Genomic DNA, 24,982 nt, shown 5'->3' on the forward strand with positions numbered 1-24,982 from the left:
ACAAAAGCACTGCCACTTATCTCTCAAATGAAACTAATATATAAGAAATTTTGTCAATTCTCATTGATACCACTGATTGATTATTATATTCTTAAAGTGGAACCAATACTCATTTATGGGTTAGATCTATGTACTCTTGAAATTGGCAAAATCCTTAATAAAGTACAAGGAAAAATATGGAAACAAGTATTGCGATTACCGATGTCATTGCCCAACGCGATAATTATTCATGAATTAGGGCTAAACTCACTAGCCTCAAATTATTTGTGGCGCAAAATTGCCAGTTATGCAAAGATGTTAGACCCAGTACCAAATTCATTGTATGTAGATCTGGGTGAAATGTTAAAACTGGGAAATCCTAAATGGATAGTAGATGCAGGACAACAATGTATAATAGTGATGGAAAGATTTGCAATGAACTCAGTGGACTTAATCACACGACCACAAACAGTGAAGTTAAAACTACGTGAATTTGATTGGGCAGATACAGCCGACAAAATTGGGTCCTATAAATTGTATAGAGAATATGCAAAATTCCGTCATCCCAGAAAACCAGTACTGGGATATATCATGCAGATACCTGGTCAAAAGTTTAGAGAGAACCATATGCGTTTTAGATTCAATCTTTTTAGAACGAGAGAGAGGATTAAAAACTGGAATCAGATGGTATCAGTTTATGTAGAAGGTTGCAGATTTTGTAATGTAACAACAATTGAGACCTTGAAACATCTGGTCATTTACTGCCCCTATTTTTCCATGCAGAGGCAACTTTTTCTGGGAAAATATCTGAATGAATCTAACAACCATGACCTTGAATTATTATGGATCCAATGTATGTGGGGAGTAAGGAAATCATTGATTGCTGATCTGCATTATTTCTTGATTGTCATCGAAAGTAAATTGGAAAGAGAAGCGGATAATGAGATGATGATAATGATGTGATTGGGCCTCAATGTTAACTGCTACCTAATTGTTCTCTGTGATAACATTTCTTTTCTTCTGCTCTGTTTTTATTATTACGTAAATGAAATTGTTATACTAGAGCAACATGAATATGGTTTGATTTATGTAATTTTTATGTGATCTTATAAAATTTGGTTGTTGTAAAGATTTTATTGAAAAACAACACAATAAAGTTTTAAAAAAAAAAAATACTAGATTGTTGGTACATTCGGGCTCTTCCATCTTTGTGCTATTATTGTCATTGCCGCTAGAGTCTGTACCACTCTTGCTTTTTCTCAAGCTCTTTGTTCCCCCGATGGCCCCCTTCCCCTGAGGCCCAACAAGATCTGTTCCAGAGGTCTATTCCCCTCTGTCCTATATGCTTGCTCTTGTGCCTGCTGTATTTCTCTCCAAAAGGACTCGATTTTTGGGCATCTCCACCAAATATGTTGCACTGTGCCCTCTTTACCACACACCTTCCAGCACTCCCCTGGTGTTCCCGGGTATATCCTGTGAAGGCAGGATGGTGTGTAGTGCCACCCAAAAAGTATTTTGTACCAGGCCTCTTGCACCTGGGATGCTCTTGCTAGCTTGGGAATCTTCCCCCCAATTTCTCCCACTCTTCCTTCTCTATGCCCCTTCCCAGTATCTGCTCCCATCTATGCATGTATGGCCATTGCTGTCTGGGAGTGGCATCGTCTAGTATCTTATACAGGTTGGAGATCAATCCCTTAGCCCCATCATTTGTCAGTAGACATTTTCTGAACGGAGTCACCTTCCTGGTGGCTGCCTCCTTGTTTACCGGGTTTAGTAGTCAGTGACGCAGTTAGACATATCTAACCCTCTTCCCCTCCCCCACTGCAAATATCCTTTTGCAATCTGTAAAGGCGAGGATCTCCTCTCCCCGAAACATATCACGCAGCGTCCTACAGCCTTGCTCCCGCCAGTTCCTAAATGCACCTTTCTCTGTCCTGGGAGTGAAATCCCCATTATTGAAGTTGGGTGTGAAGGGGGACGGGAAGGATGTAATTTCCCGGTTTTTCGCTAGCCTGCCCCAGTTGTCTGCTACTAGTTTCGTGATGGAGCTCTGATACATATATTTCGGTTTGTGCAACTTTGATAGTCAGAGTACATCCCTCAGATCAAGTCTCGTCACAGCCCTATCCATCTTGACCCACTGTTTCTCCTCGACCTCGTGGAGCCACTCCCTGATTATCCTTAGCTGGGTAGCCGCGTAGTACTGTTGAAAGTTGGGAAGGGCCAGCCCCCCCTCCCTCCTTGGGGCCATAAGTAATTGCCTATTGATCCTTGCCCTTTTGCCTTCCCATATGAAGTAGTTTGTCATGGTCCGTACCTCCCTGAAGAAACTTGCCGGGACTGCTTGGGGGATTGCTTGGAAATAGGTATAGCATGCGTGGCAACGTGACCATTTTCGGTCTTCAGTTCCCAGGGTGAGACTTAACAACTCTGTTTTACCTATATTTATACATAGGTCCCTGCTTGCCCTGATAGATTCTAGGGGTTTGGTCAAGGTGAGCAACATATCAGCGAATGCGGCCACTTTATGTTGCTTGCCTCCAAATGGGAAGCCTTGGGTGTCGTCTGCCTCTCGTATAGCCTGGAGGAGGGGTTCCAGGTAGATTGTGTACAGCAACGGGGAGAGAGGACATCCTTGTTTTGTTCCCCTGCCCAGTCTGAATGGGCGTTACATTGCCCCATTTACGGTCTCCCATGTCAATGGTCCTTGATAGTTGGCCTGCACCATTTCAAAAACGTTTGCCCACAGACCCATCCTCTCCATGACCCTAAACAGGAAGGACCACTCCACCTGATCAAACGCTTTTTCATTGTCGAGCGATAGCAGTACCGCTGGGCAGTTTGTTTTCCACACTTGTTTCAGTAGATGTGCCACCCTCTGTATGTTATCAGCCATCTGCCTACCTCTTATGAAACCTGCCTGGTCCTGGTGGATGAAGTCTGGGAGTAACACCTCTAGTCTGTTTGCAAGGATTTTCATAACCATTTTTGTGTGCACATTGATTAGTGCGATTGGCAAATAGGATGTTCGCTCTGTCGGGTCCTTATTGGGTTTCAAAATTAGAGTCATTTTGGCCTCTTCCATGGATGGGGCTATGTGTCATGCACTTTTAAAGGTGTTGAAAAGGTGTCAGTTTTGGTACTAATACTGTGTTAGGGAGAATTCTCATTCAATGGCTAATTTCCCTTACCTAGTGAGTCCCCCAGCAGCTTTGTTGGATCTCTGGAGTTTATTTTTCCACATGATAAGAGTGTACCCCTTTCTTTCCACTCTTACCTGTGTTTTACCATGTGTATTTCCTCTGTTTTTGTGATTGTGGACCCTGGAGTACACCATTTCAGTAGCCCCCTTCTTTTGTGTATTACACAGCACCTTCAGTGCAGTGACACAGGGATGTCGTTCAGACTTCCCACCAACTCCATTTCTGAGGATGACTACTGTCCCCCAGCAAAGAGTAAAGTTACCATTAACTTTACTTAGTCAAATTAACAACAGATCCAGTACACCCCATCGTACATGGAGTACTGGAAGGGTTAACTCTTAGCCCTTTTTATCTGTACCTCCTAGTGCATTGTTTCGCTCTTTTAACATTTAGAATTGGCTGGTGGCAGTGGTATCTACCCTAAACTTTTCTACCGCGGTTATTTTATATAAACGTGGTAGTATTGTAGGCTATTGTATTAGCCTCAAACTTAAACCCTCTTGACCAAATGCTTTTTCTTTTGGCTCCGGTTGGGTTTATTTGCCATTTCTTTTTGTTAAAGTCCTTCCTGTGTTTTACTTTGCGCGGCAAACCAGGTTTGCCTCCTTTGTTCACTACCTTTTGGCGGGCGTCTGCCCAGAAGCCCTCTTCTAGGCATCTGGGTGTCTAGGTGGGCTGAATGTGAGGGAAGGGTGTAGTCACCCCCTGCACAGGGTATCCTAGGAAAACCAAGTCGCACTTTGCCATGATTGGCTGAGGTGGTTGTCCGGCCCGGACAACCCCCCTGCTGCGTGATTGACAACCAGGCTGTGTGAATGGGGGATTTTCGCATAGAAGGCAGGTCTCTTGGTCTGGAAGTCAGAGTCGCCACTGGAACTACAAGGAACCAAAGAGAAGCGGAGAAGAAGTCGACTACTGCAACTATCCCGTCCCGGTGAAGCCCTGCTGCAGTCCTGAGCTATCTACCCTTCGACAACCAGAGAAGATCCAGTCCAGAGTCGTCTTCCCTTGAGCTTGGTGGGGATAACTAGCTCATCTTCTACAGCCAGAGGATCCTCTTCGTGGTCGAAATCACTGTACACTGCTGTAGTGGTCCGGATAGCCATCTGAAGAGCCTCTCCTGTTTTTAAGAAGCGCACCTTTTATTCACTGTCACTGCTGCCGGCTTCAGCCCTGTGTGGTGCAGACCCCTACAGACGTCTAAGAGTGTTCTATGATTCTGTCTGCCTTGACAAAAGTATTGCCTATGATTTCTGTCCCCAACTCTCTCTGGGTATCTCAGGTGCTAAGTGTGTTTTTGCCCCAGTAACATTTCTTGCAGCGTATATCCTTTTTCTGTCTTTAGTGCCATGATCACGTTTTTAGCCCCCGATCCTCTCAGAAGGCGTGATAATAGGGCGTCTGCCTTGTTTGCTTTCGTGTAGAACTTTTGTTGCACAAAAACTAATGCCCCTTTCACTCTTAGTTCGTAGGACCCCCAGCTGGCCCACCGCATGTTACGCACACCTGGTCTCTGCAGAGGCGTTAGTGCACGGTTTCAGCCCTCCCTGAACTTGAATCAACCCCCTTCAGGCCTCTCCCTCAGTAGAAAAGCTGTGAGCGGTGATATGTGGTGATACTGCTCCTGCGTGGAGATAAGCATGTGTGAGTGCGCCAATCTGTGATTGTTGTATCTCTCCAACCCTTCACCCCAAAGTACGGTTTCTGTGAGCATACGCCGGCCCATAAAGCTCACCTGTAAATTATGGAAGATAAGTTCTCCGTCCTGCCACTTCTGGCAGGGGCGCGTCAAATGGGATCTAGTTCCTTCATTGATCCCTGATAAGGATTAGTCCAGTCCAGCTGCGACTATGCTTCTCCTTATTATTGGTAAGTCTTTCTTGAGCTCTTGTGATGCTGTTCGGTCTGTTTAATGGCTTTATATGTTGCTCCTATTTATGTCCACAATAATGTCTCTCTTCTGTTTTCTTTCCCTAGATGGAAATGCGGCCTCAATGCAGCTGTGAGACGCCCATTAGGGCCGGCTTACCAGCCACACCCTGCCACTCCTAGAGAGTGAGCACGTGCGAAGGCAATCCATTAGCAGCCACACCCAAGAATACGCTTGGGACTGCTTAATGGATGGAATGTTCAAGGTTAATGCATCCTGCTTAATGGATGGAATGTTCAAGGTTAATGCATCTGGTTCCATGTAATAATGTTGTCACAAAAATCTCGCCATGCAAAAATATCGCCGAAAAATGGCTGTTTTTTGTGGCGACATTATTGCATGGAACATGCGGGGGACACGCCCGTAAACCACCAATTGTTTTTTATTATTATTTTACTTTTTTTAAATTTTTTTTGCCCCTGTCCCCATATATATGGTCACCCATATAATATCGCCACAACCTTTTCCCGGCGATATTATTTACGGCGACCATATATATGGGGATAATATTACCTGATACCATGCATCTGAAGTGCTAAATCAATAATAAAAGCTTTTTGGTGTTAAATGGATGTTCTTGTTTACTTTTGTTCATGAGCCTGGTGCCAAAGGTGCCAGGACAGTGTCCACCCAGGTCTTCTGTGCATGCAACCCCTGCATGCCTGTGCTCCTGACTTCATGAGCATGGCAGCACTCCCCACCCCCCCACCCTCAAAGGCCCCTCTCAAGGGTGGTTCTCCTCCCGGTCCTGGTTTGGTGGGATTATTGCGATCGAACTGTCGGATTATACGCGGAGCATGGACGTGTTCACTGGGTTCCCAAGTTCAGTCTTGAGGTCCGTAACATTTCCAGTCAATTAGAATTTTGATCGAACCACCTTGGAGTCCAGGATGGATTTGACTTCATATTCTGGTTCTCCATCTATTACTTCGGGCACTGGCGGAGAACTAAGCCGTGTATTGGACTTAATTGGTTTGAGGAGAGAGACATGAAATACGGGGTGAATTTTCATGTGAGATGGTAACTCCAATTTCATGAAGACAGGATTGATTATGGACTTTATAGTATAGGGGCCCAGGTATCTTGGGCGGAAAGCTCTTGGCCCTTTCAGAGGAATATATTTGGATGCTAACCACACCTTTTCTCCAATCTGGTAGGCGGGGGCTCCCTCCCGATGTCGATAAGCAAACAATTTGTGGCTTTCCTTAGCCTTGGTCGGATGCTCTGTCGCCACCTTAAGAACCTGAGTGATGGTTTTATGCAAGTTTTTTATGGCTGACATTTCCAGGGTATCGGGTGGATCAAATACTGATGTCATCGGATGTCTTCCGTGCACAGTGTAGAATGGAGTTTTCCCTGTGCTTGTGTGAACTGAATTGTTGTATGCATGCTCAGCTATCCAGAGTATATTTTTCCAAGAATCCTCGGACTGTTGCAACACACACCTGAGATATTACTCTAAAGTTTGTTTGGTTCATTCAGTTTGCCCATCAGTTTGAGGGTGATGGCTTCTGGACAACCGGAGATCGATTTTGGCAATCGCACAACACTTTCTCTGAAAGGCAGAAACAAATTGTGTTCCGCAATCAGATACAAATATTGATGGAAATCCATGGAATGAACAATTTGCTCTAAGAACACAGAAGCCAGAGTTGACACAGTTGGGAGTCCCTTCAGAGGGATGAAATGGGCCATTTTGGAGAATAAATCCACGACGACTAATATGGTGTTGTATCCATTGCAGGGTGGAAGATCCGCGATGAAGTCCATCGACAGTGTATGCCAAGGTGCTGGCGGTACTGTTAGGGGATGTAGTAAGCCAGCAGGGTTCTGTTTCTGAGACTTTTGTTGTGCACAGACACCGCAGGTTTTAATAAATTGGGCGATGTTGTTTTGCCATGTTGGCCACCAGTAGTTTTGTTTTACCTTAGCCTGAGTTTTGGCAATTCCTGGGTATCCTTCCACTAATGAATCGTGGTAATTTGTGATGATTTGCTTTTGCAATTCTTGGTCTTAGACATATAATCATATTTGGAAATACGGTAGATTATCTTCGATGGTGTACTGGTCACCTTTTAACAGCCATTCCTGTTGTGTTGATTGATCTACCGGGGATTGCAAACTGGTTCTTTGGTCATCCACACACGTGGTGGCAGCTATTCTGGTTTGAATCCTTTCCTCGGGAATTATGGCCACAGGGTTGGATGCTGTAAAAGCCTCTTTTTCTTCATTCATGCGTGATAGAGCGTCTGCTTTCCCATTGAGTACTACAGGTCTATAAGTGATAATAAAATTGTATTCCGCGAAAAAGAGAGCCCAAAAAAGTTGACGCGAGGATTGTGCTTTGGCGGTTTTCAAGTATTGCAAGTTACGGCGGTCCGTGATGACAGTGACTGTATGTCTCGCCCCAAGAAGTTAATGTCTCCAGTCCTTGAATGCTGCTTTAATCGCCAATAATTCCTTATCTGTGATTGCGTAGTTCAACTCGGGGGGCTGAAAATTTGCGGGACCAGAATGCAACAGAGTGTAGTTGTCCTGTTTCAGGGTCTCGTTGTGACAATACTGCTCCCATAGCTATTTTTGAAGCATCTGTCTCAACTATGTAAGGTAGGTCTGTTCGTGGGTGTCGAAGGACTGGTCCTGTAGTGAATGCTTGTTTCAACTTCTGGAAGGCGTCTTCAGTTTCTGTAGACCAATGGAACTTTTGATTTTTCTTTAACAAGGAGGTAATTGGATGTACAATTTGTGAAAACCCAGATATAAATCGACGGTAAAAGTTGGCGAATCCGAGCACGCTTTGCACTCCTTTTGTGGATGTTGGTGAGGGCCATTGGAGGATTGCATCCATCTTTCGTGTATCCATATATACGCCTTGTGGTGTGAGCATGAAACCGAGAAGTTCGACCGCGGTTACATGGAAAAAACATTTTTCCAACTTGGCATACAATTGGTGGTGTTGAAGCTTCTCTAAGACTCGTCTCCCTCTCTTACTCTTACAAGATATTATGCCCCTCTTAAATCCAGTTTTGTGTAGATTTGAGCATGTTTCACTTGGTCCAGGAGCTCTGGTATAAGTGGTTAAGGATATCGATTTCTTTACTGTGATCTGATTGATGTTCATGGCTCTATAGTCGATGCAAGTTCTTAAGACACCCTCCTTTTTAGGTACGAAGAATAAGGGCGAGGAGGCAGGTGACTTGGACGGGTGAATGAAACCGTTCGGCAGGTACTGATCCAGGTAAGTTCTAAGATGCTGATTTTCCTGTTCTGTCAGAGCGTAAATTCGGCTGCAAGGGATCTGAGTACAAGATCTATTCGACAATCGTAGCGTCTGTGAGGGGGCAGAACGGTGGCTTGCTCCTTTTTGAAGACATCCTGGTAATCTTGGTATTCAAGCGGTAAGGAGCTGATGAGGCCCAACATGATTCCTTTCTTCGGTTTCAGATTGGTGTCATCTTTTTTGTAACATGTGTCGGCACAACCATGAGGAAATGTCAGAACTCGTTTTCACCAGTCAATCCTAGGATTGTGGGTCTCCAGCCAGTGCATTCCCAATATGATCTGGAACTGAGGAGCGCTGATGAGATCGAAAGTAATGTCCTCTTGATGCCCATGCTGACACAGAAGCTTGACTTTCTTGGTGTATTGTGTCAACGAGCCGGATGATAGCTGAGAACCATCGACCGCAGTGACACTTTCCGATTTCTACTTCTGTCGGAGAGGAATGGCTATTGGGAGAGCCAAATCTTGGTCAATGTAGCTACCCACAGCTCCACAATCAATATATGCCTCCATATATATTTTTGATGGTTGCTTGTGATTCATCAAAAGCACTGGAAGGACTAGATGTGAGGTCTGTACGGATTCCTTTTTCATGCTCAACAAGCAGACCCCTACACTTGCCAGGCATTGGCGTTTCCCGAGTTCTGGTCTTCTTCATCAGTTTTGTCTGTTGCCCCAACCGTTTCCTTGGGTGGTTTTACCGGGCAGTCACGGAGGAAGTGACCTGCTTGTCCACAATATAAGCAAAGCTGTTGTTGTCTTCTTTTTTCCATTTCCCATTTGGTAAGGGGACTTTGTAATCCACCAATTTGCATTGGCTCAGTCTGTTCATGTGGTTTAGTCTGATTCTCACAAGGTCGTATGTAAACTGGCTGTCCCTCTGATCTAGCTCGATCCATTTTCCGATTCTGCAACCTATGATCGAGTTGCACTGTCAGGTCTGTGTAGTCTGCACACCTCTCAGGGGGATTCACCACTTGCGCCAACACATCCTTAAGTTCTCCACATAATCCTTGGTAAAAGAGTGTAGTCCTCTTCTCTTCTGGCCAGTTGGTCTGGGCTATGAGATGACTGAAGTTTGCAAATAGGTTAATAGATATTGACTCCCTTGCCTGAGTGACAACAACTTGTTGTCCAGAGCTTGTCCTTGAGTATAACGGGCAAGAATTTCTCCATCTCATGTTGGAAATTCCCAAAGTTCCGGAGTAAAGGGTCACCTTGATTTACCAGTCTGCCGCACTATCTCCTAAATACCAGAGTACAAACGCCACTTTGGCTTGGTCATTAGGAAAGGCTCCTGGTCTGCACAAGAAATGAAGGTGACATTGGTTCATAAATACAGAAAACTCATTTGGGTCGCCGATGAAGCGTTCGGGGGGGATAGAGGCACTGCTCCTGGAAGAACCTCCTGAACCGGTGTTTAATATTGTGGTGTGGAAGAATGAGAAGAATGGGTCACTCCAGGCAGTGGAACCTGTCCTGCTTGTGCTTATAGCATTTGTCTTGCCAATTCATCGGTTCTTTCTCGAGTTACAATAAGATCCCTCCGTAATGCATTGGTTTCCTGTGTTGAAGCATGTACTTCAGCCTGTAATTCCCCTAGTAAGAGGGCTTACTGATCTGTTTCTAAAGTTTCCATAACGCCCAGGCAGAGAGTATTAGAGGCTTCGCGTTCTGTTACGCTCACCTGGTCAATGCCGAGGCGTTCGGGCACGGTTGCAGCCCTCCCTGAACTTGAATCACCCCCTTCAGGGCTCTCCCTCAGTAGAAAAGCTGTGAGCGGTGGTAGGTGGTGATACTGCTCCTGTGTGGAGATAACAGTGTGTGAGTGTGCCAATCTGTGATTGTTGTACCTCTCAAACCCTTCACCCCAAAGTACGGTATCTGTGAGCATACGCCGGCCCATAAAGCTCACCTGCGAATTATGGAAGATGAGCTCTCCGTCGTGCTACTTCTGGCAGGGGCGCATGTAATGGGATTTAGTTCCTTCACTGATCCCTGATGAGGATTAGTCCAGTCCAGCAGCGATTATGCTTCTCCTTATGATTGGTAAGTCTTTCTTGAGCTCTTGTGATGCTGTTTGTTCTGTTTAATGTCTTTATATGTTTCTCTTATTTATGCCCGCAATAATGTCTCTCTTCTGTTTTCTTCCCTTAGATGGAAATGCGGCCTTAATGCAGCTGTGAGAAGCGGCCGGATGGAAGATGGATGCTACCGCAATGTTCGACAGCGGGTAAGTGATGGTTTAAGGAAAGCACGAAGTATGGCGAAGCACAACCTTAAACTGACTGTTTTTTGTATGTCTAACATTGTCTTCTGTTTTTCTTTGCAGGCACTGCTGTCGACGATGGAGCGTGTCATGCTTCGGTGCCAAAATGAAGATTTCGGCGTTCTGGAAAGTGTAAAGATGAATACTTGGTTCGCCGAAGAGATGTACAGGTAAGAACTGCGTCCCCCAGTTGGTAAGTATGCTGGCAGGAAGCAGGATGTCCAGGAAGCAGGGTCTTCAAAGTTAAGTCTGACCTCTGGCGATGGTGAGCGTTCCGCTGCTTGCAAGTGCAGAATAACGCAAAGCGTCTGTCTTGAGGATCGGGGCAGCTTATATAGCTGGGATCGTGGGCACGCCCGTTAGGGCCGGCTTACCAGCCACACCCTGCCCTCTCCTAGAGAGGGAGCATGTGCAAAGGCAATCCATTAGCAGCCACACCCAAGAATACACTTGGGCTGCTTAATGGATGGAATGTTCAAGGTTAATGCATCCTGCTTAAGGGATGGAATGTTCAAGGTTAATGCATCTGAAGTGCTATGTCCATAATAAAAGCTTTTTGGTGTTAAATGGATGTTCTTGTTTACTTTTGTTCATGAGTCTGGTACCAAAGGCACCAGGACAGTGTCCACCCAGGACTCTTGTGCATGCGACCCCTGCATGCCTGTGCCCCTGACTTCATGACCATGACACTGCCCACCTGTATTCCCTCAAGGAGGATCTATTGGGTGTTTCTTCCGCCTTCTTCCTCGCCACTTCCTCTGCCTCAAGCTGTATTTCTAGCGCCCCAATGGCCTCTTTCTCAGCGTTTTGGCTGCTTTGAGTTCCCCCCTCACCGTAGCTTTAAATGCGTCCCATCTGGTATCTTCCCTTGTCTCCCCCCTTTTATTATTCTCGAAGAATTCCCTCATCTTGCCCTCCATTTCTCCTCTAATTATTGGGTCCCTCGGGAGGGACTTTGGGTATTTCCATCCCCACACCCCCATTCTTTTGTTTCGTAGTTCCAGTTGCATTGAGACGATTTTATGATCTGCTACCCCGATGGGACCTACTTTTACTTCCTTGACCCTTCCCGGCAGGGCCGCTGTTGCCCACATATAATCTTTTCTCGATTGTGTTCCATGGACACTCGAAAGGAATGTGTAGCCTTCCTCGTCCCCCTTCAATTCCTGCCACACACCCCTCGGGCCCAACCGTGCCAGCCTATCTCTTAGTGCCGTCCCTCTTTCCTTTGTCTTTACCCCCTGACCTATCCTGTTCTCTGTCCCAGGCTATATTAAAGTCCCCCATTATAATCATTTGGCCCCTCGCACTTTCTTCCAGTGTTCCCAAAAAACACCTCAGGAATGCTTCTTGGCCTGAGTTGGGTGCGTAAATGACCGCCATCGTGTATGCGATATCCCAGTGTGTTCCCTTCACGATAATGTATCTACCTCCCTTTTCTCTCTGGATCTCCTCTGCTCTGAAGGTCACTGAGTTTTTGATAGCCAGCGCTACCCCCCCTGTCTTGTTCATCCTTGAAGCTTGGAATATTAGTTGAATCCGCACAATATTAGCCGTGTCTGGTCCTTGTGTAGTAGATGTTCTTGTAGTCGCAGGAAGTCAGGCCCTTCCTTTCTTGTGAACTTCTCTAGCTTTTTCCTCTTCAAGGGGGAGTTAAGAGCCCTAACATATGAGTCACCCACATGAACAGTATATCTGTGCATATTGCCTACATCTGATGGTGTTCTTGGGGACCCCATCAAAAAACAAGAGTAACAGGGGATACCAGGGATATCTCAATACTGTGACCTGGCCTGGATAGAACACAAGAATACTTAACAAAGAAGGTCAGAGTACTATTCGTGTTTATATGGTGAGTCCCAGTGCAATCTATCTGTCTCCCAACACCCATTGGTTTATGACATAAAGACACAAAATACAACAAGGTGTCGTATTACAAGCATTAAGCTGGGTAGAAACAAATTGAATTCGATCCAGTCGACACACCAGCATTATTAAATATGATTTATTAACATTTCTTGAAAAAGATTATCATAAAAAACACACACTATCAAGAATGTTGATATTATTCACATCGTAAACCAGTCCCCCAAATTCATACGTGGGCTGGTACAATATAACATTCCCATCTAAAAACCACACAGCAACACACATCAACCATACCACATTCTCTCTCAAACCATTCATCAATTCATACACTTTTTACAAATACTTATCATTCTAAAAATGATTATACTAAAAAAACAAGTTTATAGTATATGCCCAATATTTAATGTGGACTATACACACTCACTACTGAGTCGGACTTAAGTGCTACACTCCAGTCCGACTCTAGCTAGTTATACTTGAAACTGTTTATAATTAACAGTACATTCCCCAACCCGACATGTTTCTTTCTGTGTAAGTTTAGGTAAACAGAAATTCTTCAGGGGTATTATGGTCCCATGTGGTCAGGTGGATGGTAGATGGAGAACAATGGAACGAGTAGACTGCACCGGAAAGACTCACCTAAATACAAACACAGAATAAACAGCATCAATCTGGCGTAATTGCTCAATTTATCAGATAAATCATTACCATCTCCGTAACATTTCATCAACGGGATGTAAAAAAGGGGTGATAAGTACCCTGCATATGCCTCTACCACTGCAAATATCTCAAAAGTCCGAAAATCGGACCCAGGACAGATACACCATATTAATTGGTATGTCCCTAGTGACACCACCACCACCAACACCACGTAGCTAGTTTGGACAACCGGCACTGATTAGATAACACCGCTCCAGTGAGAACACCCATGATCTTTCACTAGACGTGGACACATGCAATGATTATATTATCTGCATGCCAAACGCTTACAGCAAGTCTCTTGTAGATGTCTCTATCCGTGCCTCCGGTAAAAAACACATAGGCTCAGTATTCAGGCGCCTAAAGACACTGATCAGATCAAAAGATCCGAATAAGGAATGGGGAGATTAGACCCCATTTTGTTTAATCAAACACCACCTGCAAGTAACATGAGGTAAACAAAAAGATATAACTAAATATAATAAAGTAATATAACTGAATAACTCTTAATATTTCACACAATGATCGAGTGAAAAGTATAATACTTTCACCTGGGCAGGTGATATCTTAACCTGAACGATCAGCGTCTGTACAGAGTTAACTAAATCCTTGCAGAGACTGACCACCCTCAGATCATGCACACTCATAATCGCTTACCTCAATCTAAAGGGTATCAGACTTTCCGTTGTATGTATCAGTTCAATACAATCTAGCAGTGGTCATCCCGTCAGTCGACCACCATAGTCCAGTCGATATGAACCGAGACCCGCGGCTCTCGTGTGTAACTACACAGTATCAACGAAAGAGAAGAGAGATAAACAGAAGAGAGACAAACCATTGGCACTCATCAGTAAGTCTGATCATAACCATAGATTGTACTGATCTAATAAGTAACATGGCTCTCACAGGGGGGGCAGATCATATGATCGTGATGACATATAGCATCTAGCACCCACGATCGGACCCCTTCACCAACTACGATTGGAGTAGCCAGACAACCAAGCAGACAATTCAAAGCAACGTCGGCAGAGTGAGTCACTTTCCCGAGGCTTCATGACAGCGGCTACATTAATAGACCTATTCACAGCAGCCACGCTTACCTGAATTACTCTCGAGTATACTCTGAGGGGAGCTATAATCTTCCTCTGAGCCTTAGCGTCCTGCGTGCGGGCGAAGCGTATCCACAGTATATACACGCATACGTCCAATCCCGTGATAATCACGTGATAAGGTTGCCTAGTACGTCAATAGATATACGCCCATCAATCGTCAATCAGCTGAGACGGCTCGTCACCGCGACACGGCAAAGTAGCCGCTTCGCCACGCCCACTAGACTGGGCCCAAAAGGGGCTCGTCATCCCAGCTGGACAAATGCACGAATGAGCACGCTGCACACAGTAACCGTGCACTGACAAAAGCAAATTTTAAATCCTCATGAGCACGTAACTCCAAATGCGGTTCGTCTAAGTAATTAAGACTTAGAGCCGCACATACAACTTTATGTGAATATAGCGAAAAGGCAACAATTAATGTGTCTTATAACGGAAAGACACCAATTAATGTGTCTTAAAACCAAACACCAAAACGTGTGTAGGTGAACATAGTCCACATTTGATTAAAAATCAGTATATATCCCAAGTCACAGGACAATATAATGACTATGTCGTCAGACTCACCTATCTCAATGAAGCAACTAAGACTAGAAACTCCAGTCTATTGCCTCATTTAAACCAACATGATGGCTTTTACTCAAAAAAATGAGTTTGGTTTCTTCCCTTGATAAGGTCTGTTTGTCCACTGCGACATTATTAGTTACCGCAATTTTCTTCAATACTGTCCATCTTAACTCGTCACACCCATGGTTCCGCATTAAGAAATGACCTACCAGGGGGGCTGTCAAATTCCTTAATCTAATACAGCTCCTATGTTCACTAATGCGGGTTTTAATTTTTCTTTCCGTTCTGCCAATGTATATTTTGTCACAAGGACACCAAATAGCATAGATTACATGGCACGAGTTGCAATTGGAAAACTCCCTTTGAACCCAAGGTCTAGCCAGACCAATGTCAACCTGGGTGGTACGGTTCGTTAGAGGGCAGCACACACACGTGCCGCCGGGGGCATGTCCTTGCAACTTAGGTAGCCCCCACTGCTGAGTGATGGTGGTTTGTTTATCCAATTTGATACTTATATCATTCCTACTCACCAACTCTTTAACATTGCGTACCCTTTTAAAAGCACACCGCGGACTAGCCACTGGTATTCTAGCTTGTGCTAAAAGGTGCCAATGTTTTTTAATAATCTTGACCACATGGTTAGACAGGTGGTTGAAAGTACTGACAAAGACCAATGGGTCAGCACAAGAGGGACGATTTTTTGGTCTATATTCAAGAAGGGCCTCACAATGGTTATTTGAGGCTCTCTTGAATGATCTTCTTACAATCTTATCGGGATAACCTCGTTGGATCAAATTCTGACTCAAAGTCGTGGATTCAGACTCAAAGGTATCTCTCGTACTACTGTTACGTTTAAGTCGTAAGAATTGCCCAAACGGTAAGTTATCCCGCAAGGCCTTTGGGTGAAAGCTGTCATAACGGAGGAGAGAATTCCTATCAGTGGGTTTGTGGAATGGTTTTAAACCCAATACATTAGTTGACACATCAGAATAGATGGTTAAGTCCAAAAAATCAATCTGTTCCTTGTGGAAATTCATGGTGAACTTTAAAAAGGGGTTAATCTCGTTCAGCCATTGAAAAAAAGCCAGTAAAGTAGTTTGGTCACCATGCCAAATCATCAATACGTCGTCAATGTACCTCCGCCACAACTTAATGTGGTCTCTGAAAGTGTTATTTTCACTGTAAACACTCATATGTTCCACAAAATCCACATATAGATTTGCCAGCGAAGGTGCCACAGCTGAACCCATCGCAGTGCCATGGATTTGTTGGTAGAAATGGCCATCAAACTGAAAATAATTCTCCGTAAGGGCCAACTCCGTGCACCACAATATAAACGGGGACCCCTCCACCCTCCGATCCCACCCTATCCCTTTGCCCATCTTCCCTCTCCCGTGTGGCTCCTTTTTCTGCTCTCCCAGGCGGATACAGACGAGGAGGAGGACCCTGACACGCCGTCGTCAGGTTTGCAGGTTTGGCAGACTATCTGGGCCTTCCTCATCCCGAGGTAGAGCAGCCTGAGGAGGGTGTCTTGGCAGAGTTCCTCTCCCTAAGCGCCCCTACCAAGACGGGTGTCCCGATGCAGAAGGATGTCGTCGCTCTAGCCAAGAAGGGTTGGCTCAAGCCACACTAGGCCCACCCTGTGAATCGGAGCCTCGATGCCAAGTATAGACCGATGGAAGGGGATACACTCTTTCTATCAACACATCCCCAGCCGCACTCGTCGTTGATCGCTGCAGCGCCACTCTACTCTAAGCCTCAGTTTTCCTTGGCCACCTCGTTCTCGACACTGCTAGGCTAGGAGGAGAAGATCTTGGAGGCGTTCAGGAAAAAGCTGTACTCCGCCTCCCTGCGCCAAGCCAACGCGGATACCATGCTTGCAGCGGCTAACCAGAGGTTGTGGCAGGTAATTTCGGACTTCCTTCTGGAACTCCTGGCGCCAAGCCAGGCACGCTTTAAGGCGGGTCTAGGAGAAGCCATGCTGGTAGCACAAGACATCATGGAGTCCACAGTGGCCCACATCGATACCTCTTGCCGGGCCATCTGCATCGCCACGGACATGTGAAGGACAGCCTGGCTTCGGGCTTCAAAGTTCAACCCCGACTTCCAGGATCGCATATTGGACCTTCCTTTCGAGGGAAGTGACCTCTTCCACTCTACCACCGACGAGGAATTGGGTAAGAAGAACATCTCATAAACCGTGAAGTCTTTATCTATTCTTACGAAAGCCACACCCAAGGCGTACACCCAGTCGCATCACGCTCTGATAAGTGGCAGGCATTTGGTGGATTCTGGGGCTTCCAGGAATGGAAGCCGGGACAACCTGACTGCTCCCCGAGTCAGCACCGGCGCAAGCAACAAAAAGGGGGTGGGGGAACAAGGGCTTCTTCGAGTCCCCCTCCTCAGCAGCAGCCTCTGAGAGCAAAAAGGCATGACGTGTCCCTCCAGGTCCACGTGTCTCCAGTGGGGGCAGGCTAGCCTCTCACGTGCATTTTTGGCACCAGAACTTAGCGGACCCCTTGATCCTCTCAGTAGTATCCACAGGTTAATGCCTACCTATACCTCCCTCTCCTGCTTCCTCCCCTCCGCTCCCACAGATTGGGACGGCAGCTCTGTTGGCAGAGATCCGGTCTCTCGTCGAGAGCCAGGCAGTGGAAGAAGTACCAGCCTCCCAGAGAGGATTAGGCATCTGTTCCAGGATTTTCACCATACAAAAAAAGAACCAGGTTGGCCTAGTTGTGTTGGACCTCTCCGCCCTCAACCTCTCCCTCCCTCTCCAAAAATTCAAGATGGCTACACTGGACGATGTGCTCTCTTTCTTGGCACACCTTGCCCACTCAGGAGTACATGTGGACACATGTCGCACCTATTTCGCAGCCATAGGGGACTACTGAAATTTGGAGGAGGAGGAGGTCTTCGCCTCTTCAACCCAATAGTCAAGAAACATCTGGTGGGCTTGTCCAGGCTTTACCCACCCATCAAGTAGCCACACCTGGTTTGGGACCTCAATGTAGTGTTGGGCGCCTTGGCGCACAAACGCTTCAAGCCAATGGCGTCCATGGACATCAGGCTGGTCACAATCAAGACAGCTCTACTAGTAGGTCTCACCTCCGCTCGCAGAGTCAGCGAGATCCATGCTCTGATGGCTTCAGAACCCTATACCACTTTCCACAGGGATAGGGTGGTCCGGTGGACTCACCCTGTGTTCCTACCTAAGGTACTCTCTGCGTTCCATCTAAATGAGTCTTACCTACATTCTTTGCTGACCCCAAGGACGAGGCTCAGAGAGTCTTGCACTGTCTGGATGTCAGACACGCTCTGAAATTCTATCTGGATAGGACCAAGGGCTTCTGCAAGTCGGACGCACTTTGTCACCTTTGGGGGCTCCACACCCTTTGTCAGGCATCCAAGGCCTCCATAGCGAGGTGGATGGTGGCAGCCATCAAAGAGGCCTATGAGGGGCAGCACAAGCCACTGCCCGCCAACATGCACGCCCGTGCTGTCAAGGCCAAGGCCACGGCCATTGCATTCCAGCGGCAGGTTCCGTGGCAGGTCATAAGCAGGGGAGCCACCTGGGCCACCCCTTCAGCTTTCTGTAAGCATTACTGTTTGGACGCCAGCTCTAAGTCAGATGCGGCCTTCGGACAGGCGGTTCCAAGGAACTTGTTTGCTTAAGGAGGTTCCCCTCTCCACCCTGGGGCTACATTCAGTTGTAATCGCCCATATAGTATGGAGGAAAGGAGACGGGACGTGAGAGTAATAACAAGTTACTCACTGTAGTAACCTTAGTCCTCTTTCCTCCATACGTCCCACCATCCTTCCCCCTAACAATTCTGGTGTCATTAGGCAATAATAAATATTGTTGATGAGTCAATGGGGACTGCGGAGTGGCGCCAGTGGGTGGAGTCAGCGTAGCTAGCGCATGCTCCCACGGCCGCACCCCTGCACGCCTCTAAATTTAAAGGGGAAGAATGTTTTTCTGGTGAAAAAGGCTGTGTTTCCCGTCCCTAGGAAGGGACGCCCACACAGTATGGAGGAAAGGGGACTAAGGACTAAGAGTTTGTTAGTCACTACGGTGAGTAACTTGTAATTTTTTTAAAATTGATTTAGCTCAATACAATCAACTTTACAACATGTTATTCTAACAAAAACTATGCCATTAAAAATATAAAAGAAAGTAATTTACATTTCATTCACAAGACCATCTTGTGTTAGTTAAATTGACCCAGTAATACATTACAGAATAAAAGTTAATAACTTGGCATTTTTTACAAACTGTCCGAGTATATTCACTGTTTTGATAATTGTAACATTTAACATTTGACCTCCTTCTTGATAAACTCAATCAATAAGGTGTATCATGACTTCAAGTCGTTCAAAGGTTTTCAAGAAAATCAAATTCAGAGATTAATGCTTGGTGTAAATATCAGTGCATGAATCATTTTTACAATTTAGTCCTTATATAAACAGTTACAACCAGTTATCAACTCAAGTCTGCTATTGTACTTCTGATTTATAATCAAATACAGCGTTTAAGATCTTCCTCAATTCCTCTTCTAAGAAATCATCAGGTGCGAGTGAAGCGTTGATACTTTTTAACGTAAATACTGTTGTACAATAGTCTTAAAAAACTCAGGCCTTGGATGAATAGGTATCAGACAAATCTAACATCACTCTTCTAAACAGCATAGCAGTTCTGACACTAATTGTGTGTTAGGTGTTGCTTTACATCTTTTAATATAATGTAAGGCATGCAGAAAACCTATTGCAGCTATTCTTGCGGAAGTGTGACGAGTACAAAAAATAAGTTGCCAAAGTATGTCACGATGATCAATTTTAAAATGTTTAAACTGTTTGTGTAAATTTAAAAAAAACTCTTCTCATTTAACATTGGACATTCCACAAGTAAATGACGTAAAGTTTCTACTTGCCAGAGAACCCTATAGTAACCATATATGTCACGTCAGATGTTATTTAGCATCCAGCAGGAAAAGCAGAAACTAAAGTCGTTATGTGTTGTCTTAACAATTTCTAGTGTACTCTGTGAAAACAAGCTTACTAAAGTTTTCACTGTAGACAAATCCTTTAGTGGCTGGCTTGTTGATGGATGGCTGCAGAAGGGGGTGGGGTTGAAGCTTGTCCTCTTCCTTATAAAGGCACAAGTCTGCTTTAGTTGTATGCGAACTGTCTGGGGAAGTGAATTATGTCCTGAAAGCTTTCAAAACACAAACATATTAGCCTTTCATGATTGCTTATTGCCTGTTTTAACAGGTGTTGTCCCATCTTTCTACAGTCTGAGGATCTCTTCTGTTAGGATGCCAGTATATAAATGGCGTGGCAGTAGTGCAGCTTCAACATTATATGATACCTCACTAGTCCTATTCAATTAGCAGTGGTGAACAGTGGGTGTGCCTTCTTGAGCAAGCTCAGTTGATTGTCCCTGCTCTTGGCCACTTCTTTGACCTGGGGAATAAATGTAAGTTCTGTGTCTCGTAATATGCCAAGGATATCGTCTTGGGGGAAACCCCTACCAATGGTTTCCAGTGGCGAATGTTCGTATTTTGATGTTGCTACAGCCAAGTAACCACAATGCAGTTTTTAGGCCATTCAGACAAAGACCGCTATCCCTCATTGAACGGTAGACCTCTTTCAGGGAATCTGAATTGTTAGTACAGTTGCTCAGTTGGTGCACTAAGCATTCTTTAACAGTAAGCTATGCCACCTTGCACTTGTAAACAGGGCAGTCTAGTATTACCCTTTTCATATGGAAGACAAGCAGAGAATGGGACCCTGTATCTTTGAGTTTTTTGGGCTGGAGAGTTAAGGTATTTCAAATACTGCATTTGGACACTTTTGCAAAAGGTGTTTTTGGAAGAAGCTTATGACTAACCTGTGTAATTGGCGCTTTTGTTGCATTTGTTAATATGCACACATAAAAATAATAAAAATCTATGCATCAGAAAAATTCAATTTGAATGTTGAGGTACATCAACAAACCTGAATCATTCACATTTGTAGTTTTATTTTTCAGGTCCGTGACCTGTTCGTGTTGGCAAGAAAAAATGCCCCTTGCATTCTCTTCATTGACGAGATAGATGCAGTGGGGAGGAAGAGAGGACGTGGCAACTTTGGCGGCCAGAGTGAACAAGAGAACACACTTAACCAGCTTCTAGTGGAAATGGATGGTAAAGATCTAAACGACAATAGCTTTAAAATTGTATGTGCAAAGTAAGAAAATTCAAATTCAGATAGTTGGACAAATGAATTTAGAAGCAAGCATATATTTCACTCTTATATACAACTTTCACCTTTTTAACTAGTTTGCATTCTTCACTGTCAGTGGACTAAATTTGGTTGATACCATATAGATTTTGTAGGCCCAACCTTTTGTAGTGTGACGTTGTTTTAAAGGAAAGAAAATCAAGTTTCCTGCACTTTTAATTGTGTTCATTAGTTTTCTCTATTAGGTGGCACGAAAGCACCACCTGCAAGCCGAAACTTGAGGTCACAAAGCTTGTAGGTGTTGTTTGGTTATTTACCCACCCGTTAACCCTACTGCTGAATTTGCTTAATTTGTTATGCACCCAGAATAAAGCTGCAGTAAGATGGGGTCTGGGAGGTGCCACAACTGAGATGTTTAGTGTGGAGGGAGGAGTCTGACAGAGTTGTGTTCTGCCCCCAGCCATTTTTTAAATTTTTTTATAAACCTTTATTTTTTTGACTTGACAACACACAAGTAACAGGGAAGTACACAGCACATTAACAAGATACAATCTCATACCATAAGCGACAATACTGGTATTTAGCGAATAATTCATTGACTGGATTGGGTCAGGGTCCAGGCAGTAAAAGATATGGGGGAAACAGCAGTCTCTGTTCACGGGGTGGCGGCCGGAGAGGAAGGTGTAGGGACGGAAGACACAGTGTCCAAGTCCGAGATCATGGTGGACATATAAGTGCGAAACTTCCGCCAAATGCCTCTTGGTCTCGAGTGGGGATGTTGTAGCGTGCCCCATGCCTCTTCTGTATCTGACGCCCAGGAGACAGCTCTGAGCCACTGTGTGTACGAGGGTGCTCTAGGCCGGAGCCAGTTAATCAAAATGAAGCGTACTGCTAACAGCATGCAAAGGCCAGCCAACCTCCTGGAGTCCCGCCCTATTTGAAGAAAGTCGTGAAACAGGCAGCGTACTAGGGAAGGGACTATAGTGTGGTCCAGTATAGTAGACAATGTGGAACATATTTCTGACCAGAACTGTGTCAATCATGGGCAGGACCAAATCATATGAATATATGAAGCCTGATCAGAGCCACATTTAGGGCAGACGGGGGAGAGCTCGTTGAACATGTGATGAAGCCTGCTCGGGGTGTGATGATATCTGTGCAGCACCTTAAATTGTATTAATTTAAATCGAGAATTAAAGGATACTTTGTGGGTGCGTGCACATACGGGACCAGCGCTCATCGGTCATTTCCACCTCAAGGTCTTCCTCCCACTTGTGTCTCAGAGCGGTAAAGTGGGGTGCAGCTCTGGCCTGTAGCATGGTGTAAAGTCTGGACACCTTCCCCTTCGAGGAGTCAAAGGTGCACAGTTCAGCAATTAGGGGTTCATCAGGTGGTAGTGTAGGGAAGTCAGGATATTTAGACCTGAGGTACTTCAGGAGAGAGGAGTACTGTAGCCATGCTGATGGTCTTCTCCTAAGGGCGAATGGGAGGTCTGACCATTCAAGAAAGTTACTCTGTACGTAGACATCTCGGAGCGCTAAGAAGCCTGCGTCGGCCTATCGAGAAACAATGGATTGTGGGACGCGCGGGACCTCTGGGAGGAAATTCCATAGCGGAAGGTCCCCATGGAAGGGATGGGGTGTGTTTACTAGTTTCCAGATTTTAGACAGGGACAGGGATGTGGTAGTAACCGGATCCGCCGAACCGGGGTCCGTCAGAGAGGGTTTGAGAATGAGGGAGCAGATATTACGATCGCTGACAGCCAGTTTCTCCAGCCTAACGTGAGGGGGGGGGGGTCAGTGGTGTTAAACCAGTGGGACGCAAATTGGGATTGCGCTACCAGCCAGTACCTGAGGAAGTCTGGGGCGCCGAATCCACCGTATTCCATGGGGGCAGTCAATGTTGTCAGTTTAAGGCGGACTGCACCGGAGTGCCACAAGAAGGTGTTGGTTATGCGAAGTAACTATTGGAAGAAGTCGTCACCTGGCCACAGGGGTAGGTTAGTGAATCGATAGAGGAGTTGGGGTAAAACCACCATCTTAAGTATCCCTATACGACCTGCTAAGGAGATCGGGACTCTATCCTAGCTCGTGGTTTTAATGGCCTGGTTTGTAAGGTAGTTCAGGTAGTTGTCCTCACGCAGCGTTGCAGAGTTACGGGAAACCACTATCCTGAGGTAAGTTAACTTGGACTGGGACCATTTTAACCCCATTAGGTCAGGAGGGGGGAACGTACAGACGGTGAGCGGGAACAGCACCGATTTAGAGCAGTTCACCTTCAATCCGGATATATGTCCAAACTGGATCACATCCTGCAGAATTGGGGCAAGATTGGTGTCTGGGGAGCGGATATAAAGCAGGGCATCGTCAGCATATAGTTATGTTATGTTACTTTGCATTTATATTGCGCATAATGTACCATTGGTATGGTCTGAAGGTGCTGGTAGGTTGAACGCTCTTGGGAACCGAAGTTCAAGTCAGTAGAGAGAGTAGAGAGAGTCAAAGGTGCGTGTGAGCACCGGCTATGTGTGCAGGTGGTGTGGCATTCGTGTAATAGCTGCTTCTTAGCGGTGGTTGTGGTGGTTGAGAGATCATGTGTTAGTTCTGGCAGGATTTATCCAGTCCGATTGTGGCTGCGTTAGGCCTGAGAAGAACGCCGGGCTGGGGGTGTATAAACAGCAGTATTTAGTTAGAGTGATGGGGAGTATGAGGTAGATGTTGGTATGAGAACAGCTATAACGAATGGTGTCATAGTATCTCTGTGTTCTAGTTGAATGGTGGTGTAAAGAAGAGGGTAAGCGTGGTGATATGATATGATTGGTTGCATGCTCTTTCAAACGTTCCATGCACTCCAAACCATTCCATGTAAGTTGCGCAATTCTATGCACTCTGGTCCGCTCCACGCACTCTGGACCGCTCCACGCACTCTGGACCGCTCCACGCACTCTGGACCGCTCCACGCACTCTGGTCCGCTCCACGCACTCCAAACTGTTCAATGCATTCGAATCTGTTCCATGTACTCTGATCCCTTTTGTATATTTCTAAGTTGTTTTATGTACTCCATCCAATGTATTTCACCTGTACCATCCACATACTTCCCGGTACCTTTCACATGTTACACAAGTACCTTCCAAATATTTCACCCGTTCGATCCACATACGTCACCCTTTCGATCCACATACGTCACCCATTCCATCCACATACGTCACCCATTCCATCCACATACGTCACCTGTTCCGTCCGCTCTACGCACTCGTCCGCCCTACGCCCTCGTCCGCCCTACGCCCTCGTCCGCCCTACGCCCTCACCCGCTCTACGCCCTCACCCGCTCTACGCCCTCACCCGCTCTACGCCCTCACCCACTCTACGCCCTCACCCGCTCTACGCCCCTCTCTGCTCTCATGCACCTCTCTGCTCTCATGCACTCGTCCGCTCTACCCACTAGTCTGTTTTACGCATTCATCCACTCTACATACTCCTCTGTTCTTACATACTCCGCCGCTCTATACACTCTTCCGCTCTGGGCCCTCTTCCGCTCTGGGCCCTCTTCCGCTCTGGGCCCTCTTCCGCTCTGGGCCCTCTTCCGCTCTGGGCCCTCTTCCGCTCTGGGCCCTCTTCCGCTCTGGGCCCTCTTCCGCTCTGGGCCCTCTTCCGCTCTGCGCACTCATCATCTCCCCGCTCATCCGCTCTATGCACTCATTCTTTCCACGCACTCATCTGCTCTACAAAGTCGTTCGCTCATACGCTATCATCCGCTCTATACACTCCTCTGCTCTGCTCCACATTCATCTGCTCTATGCACTCCTGCGTTCTACACACTTGTCCGCTCTACACACCCATCCGCTCTACACCC

The 24,982-nt window shown here is 45.9% G+C and overlaps 1 protein-coding gene across 3 annotated transcripts in view; it reads left to right on the forward strand.

Annotated features, from left to right (window-relative positions):
- AFG3L2 (AFG3 like matrix AAA peptidase subunit 2) overlaps nucleotides 1-24,982 on the forward strand; it is a 1,716,771-nt gene that overhangs the window by 1,065,954 nt on the left and 625,835 nt on the right. For all 3 annotated transcript variants that reach the window (XM_069620479.1, XM_069620477.1, XM_069620478.1), the window contains exon 10: nucleotides 20,939-21,092. In XM_069620479.1, the coding sequence (XP_069476580.1) occupies nucleotides 20,939-21,092 (154 nt within the window). The remainder of the gene's footprint in view (nucleotides 1-20,938; nucleotides 21,093-24,982) is intronic.

Source organism: Ambystoma mexicanum, chromosome 5q, assembly GCF_040938575.1.
Source record: "Ambystoma mexicanum isolate Mex_15411 chromosome 5q, UKY_AmexF1_1, whole genome shotgun sequence".
Taxonomy (NCBI): domain Eukaryota; kingdom Metazoa; phylum Chordata; class Amphibia; order Caudata; family Ambystomatidae; genus Ambystoma; species Ambystoma mexicanum.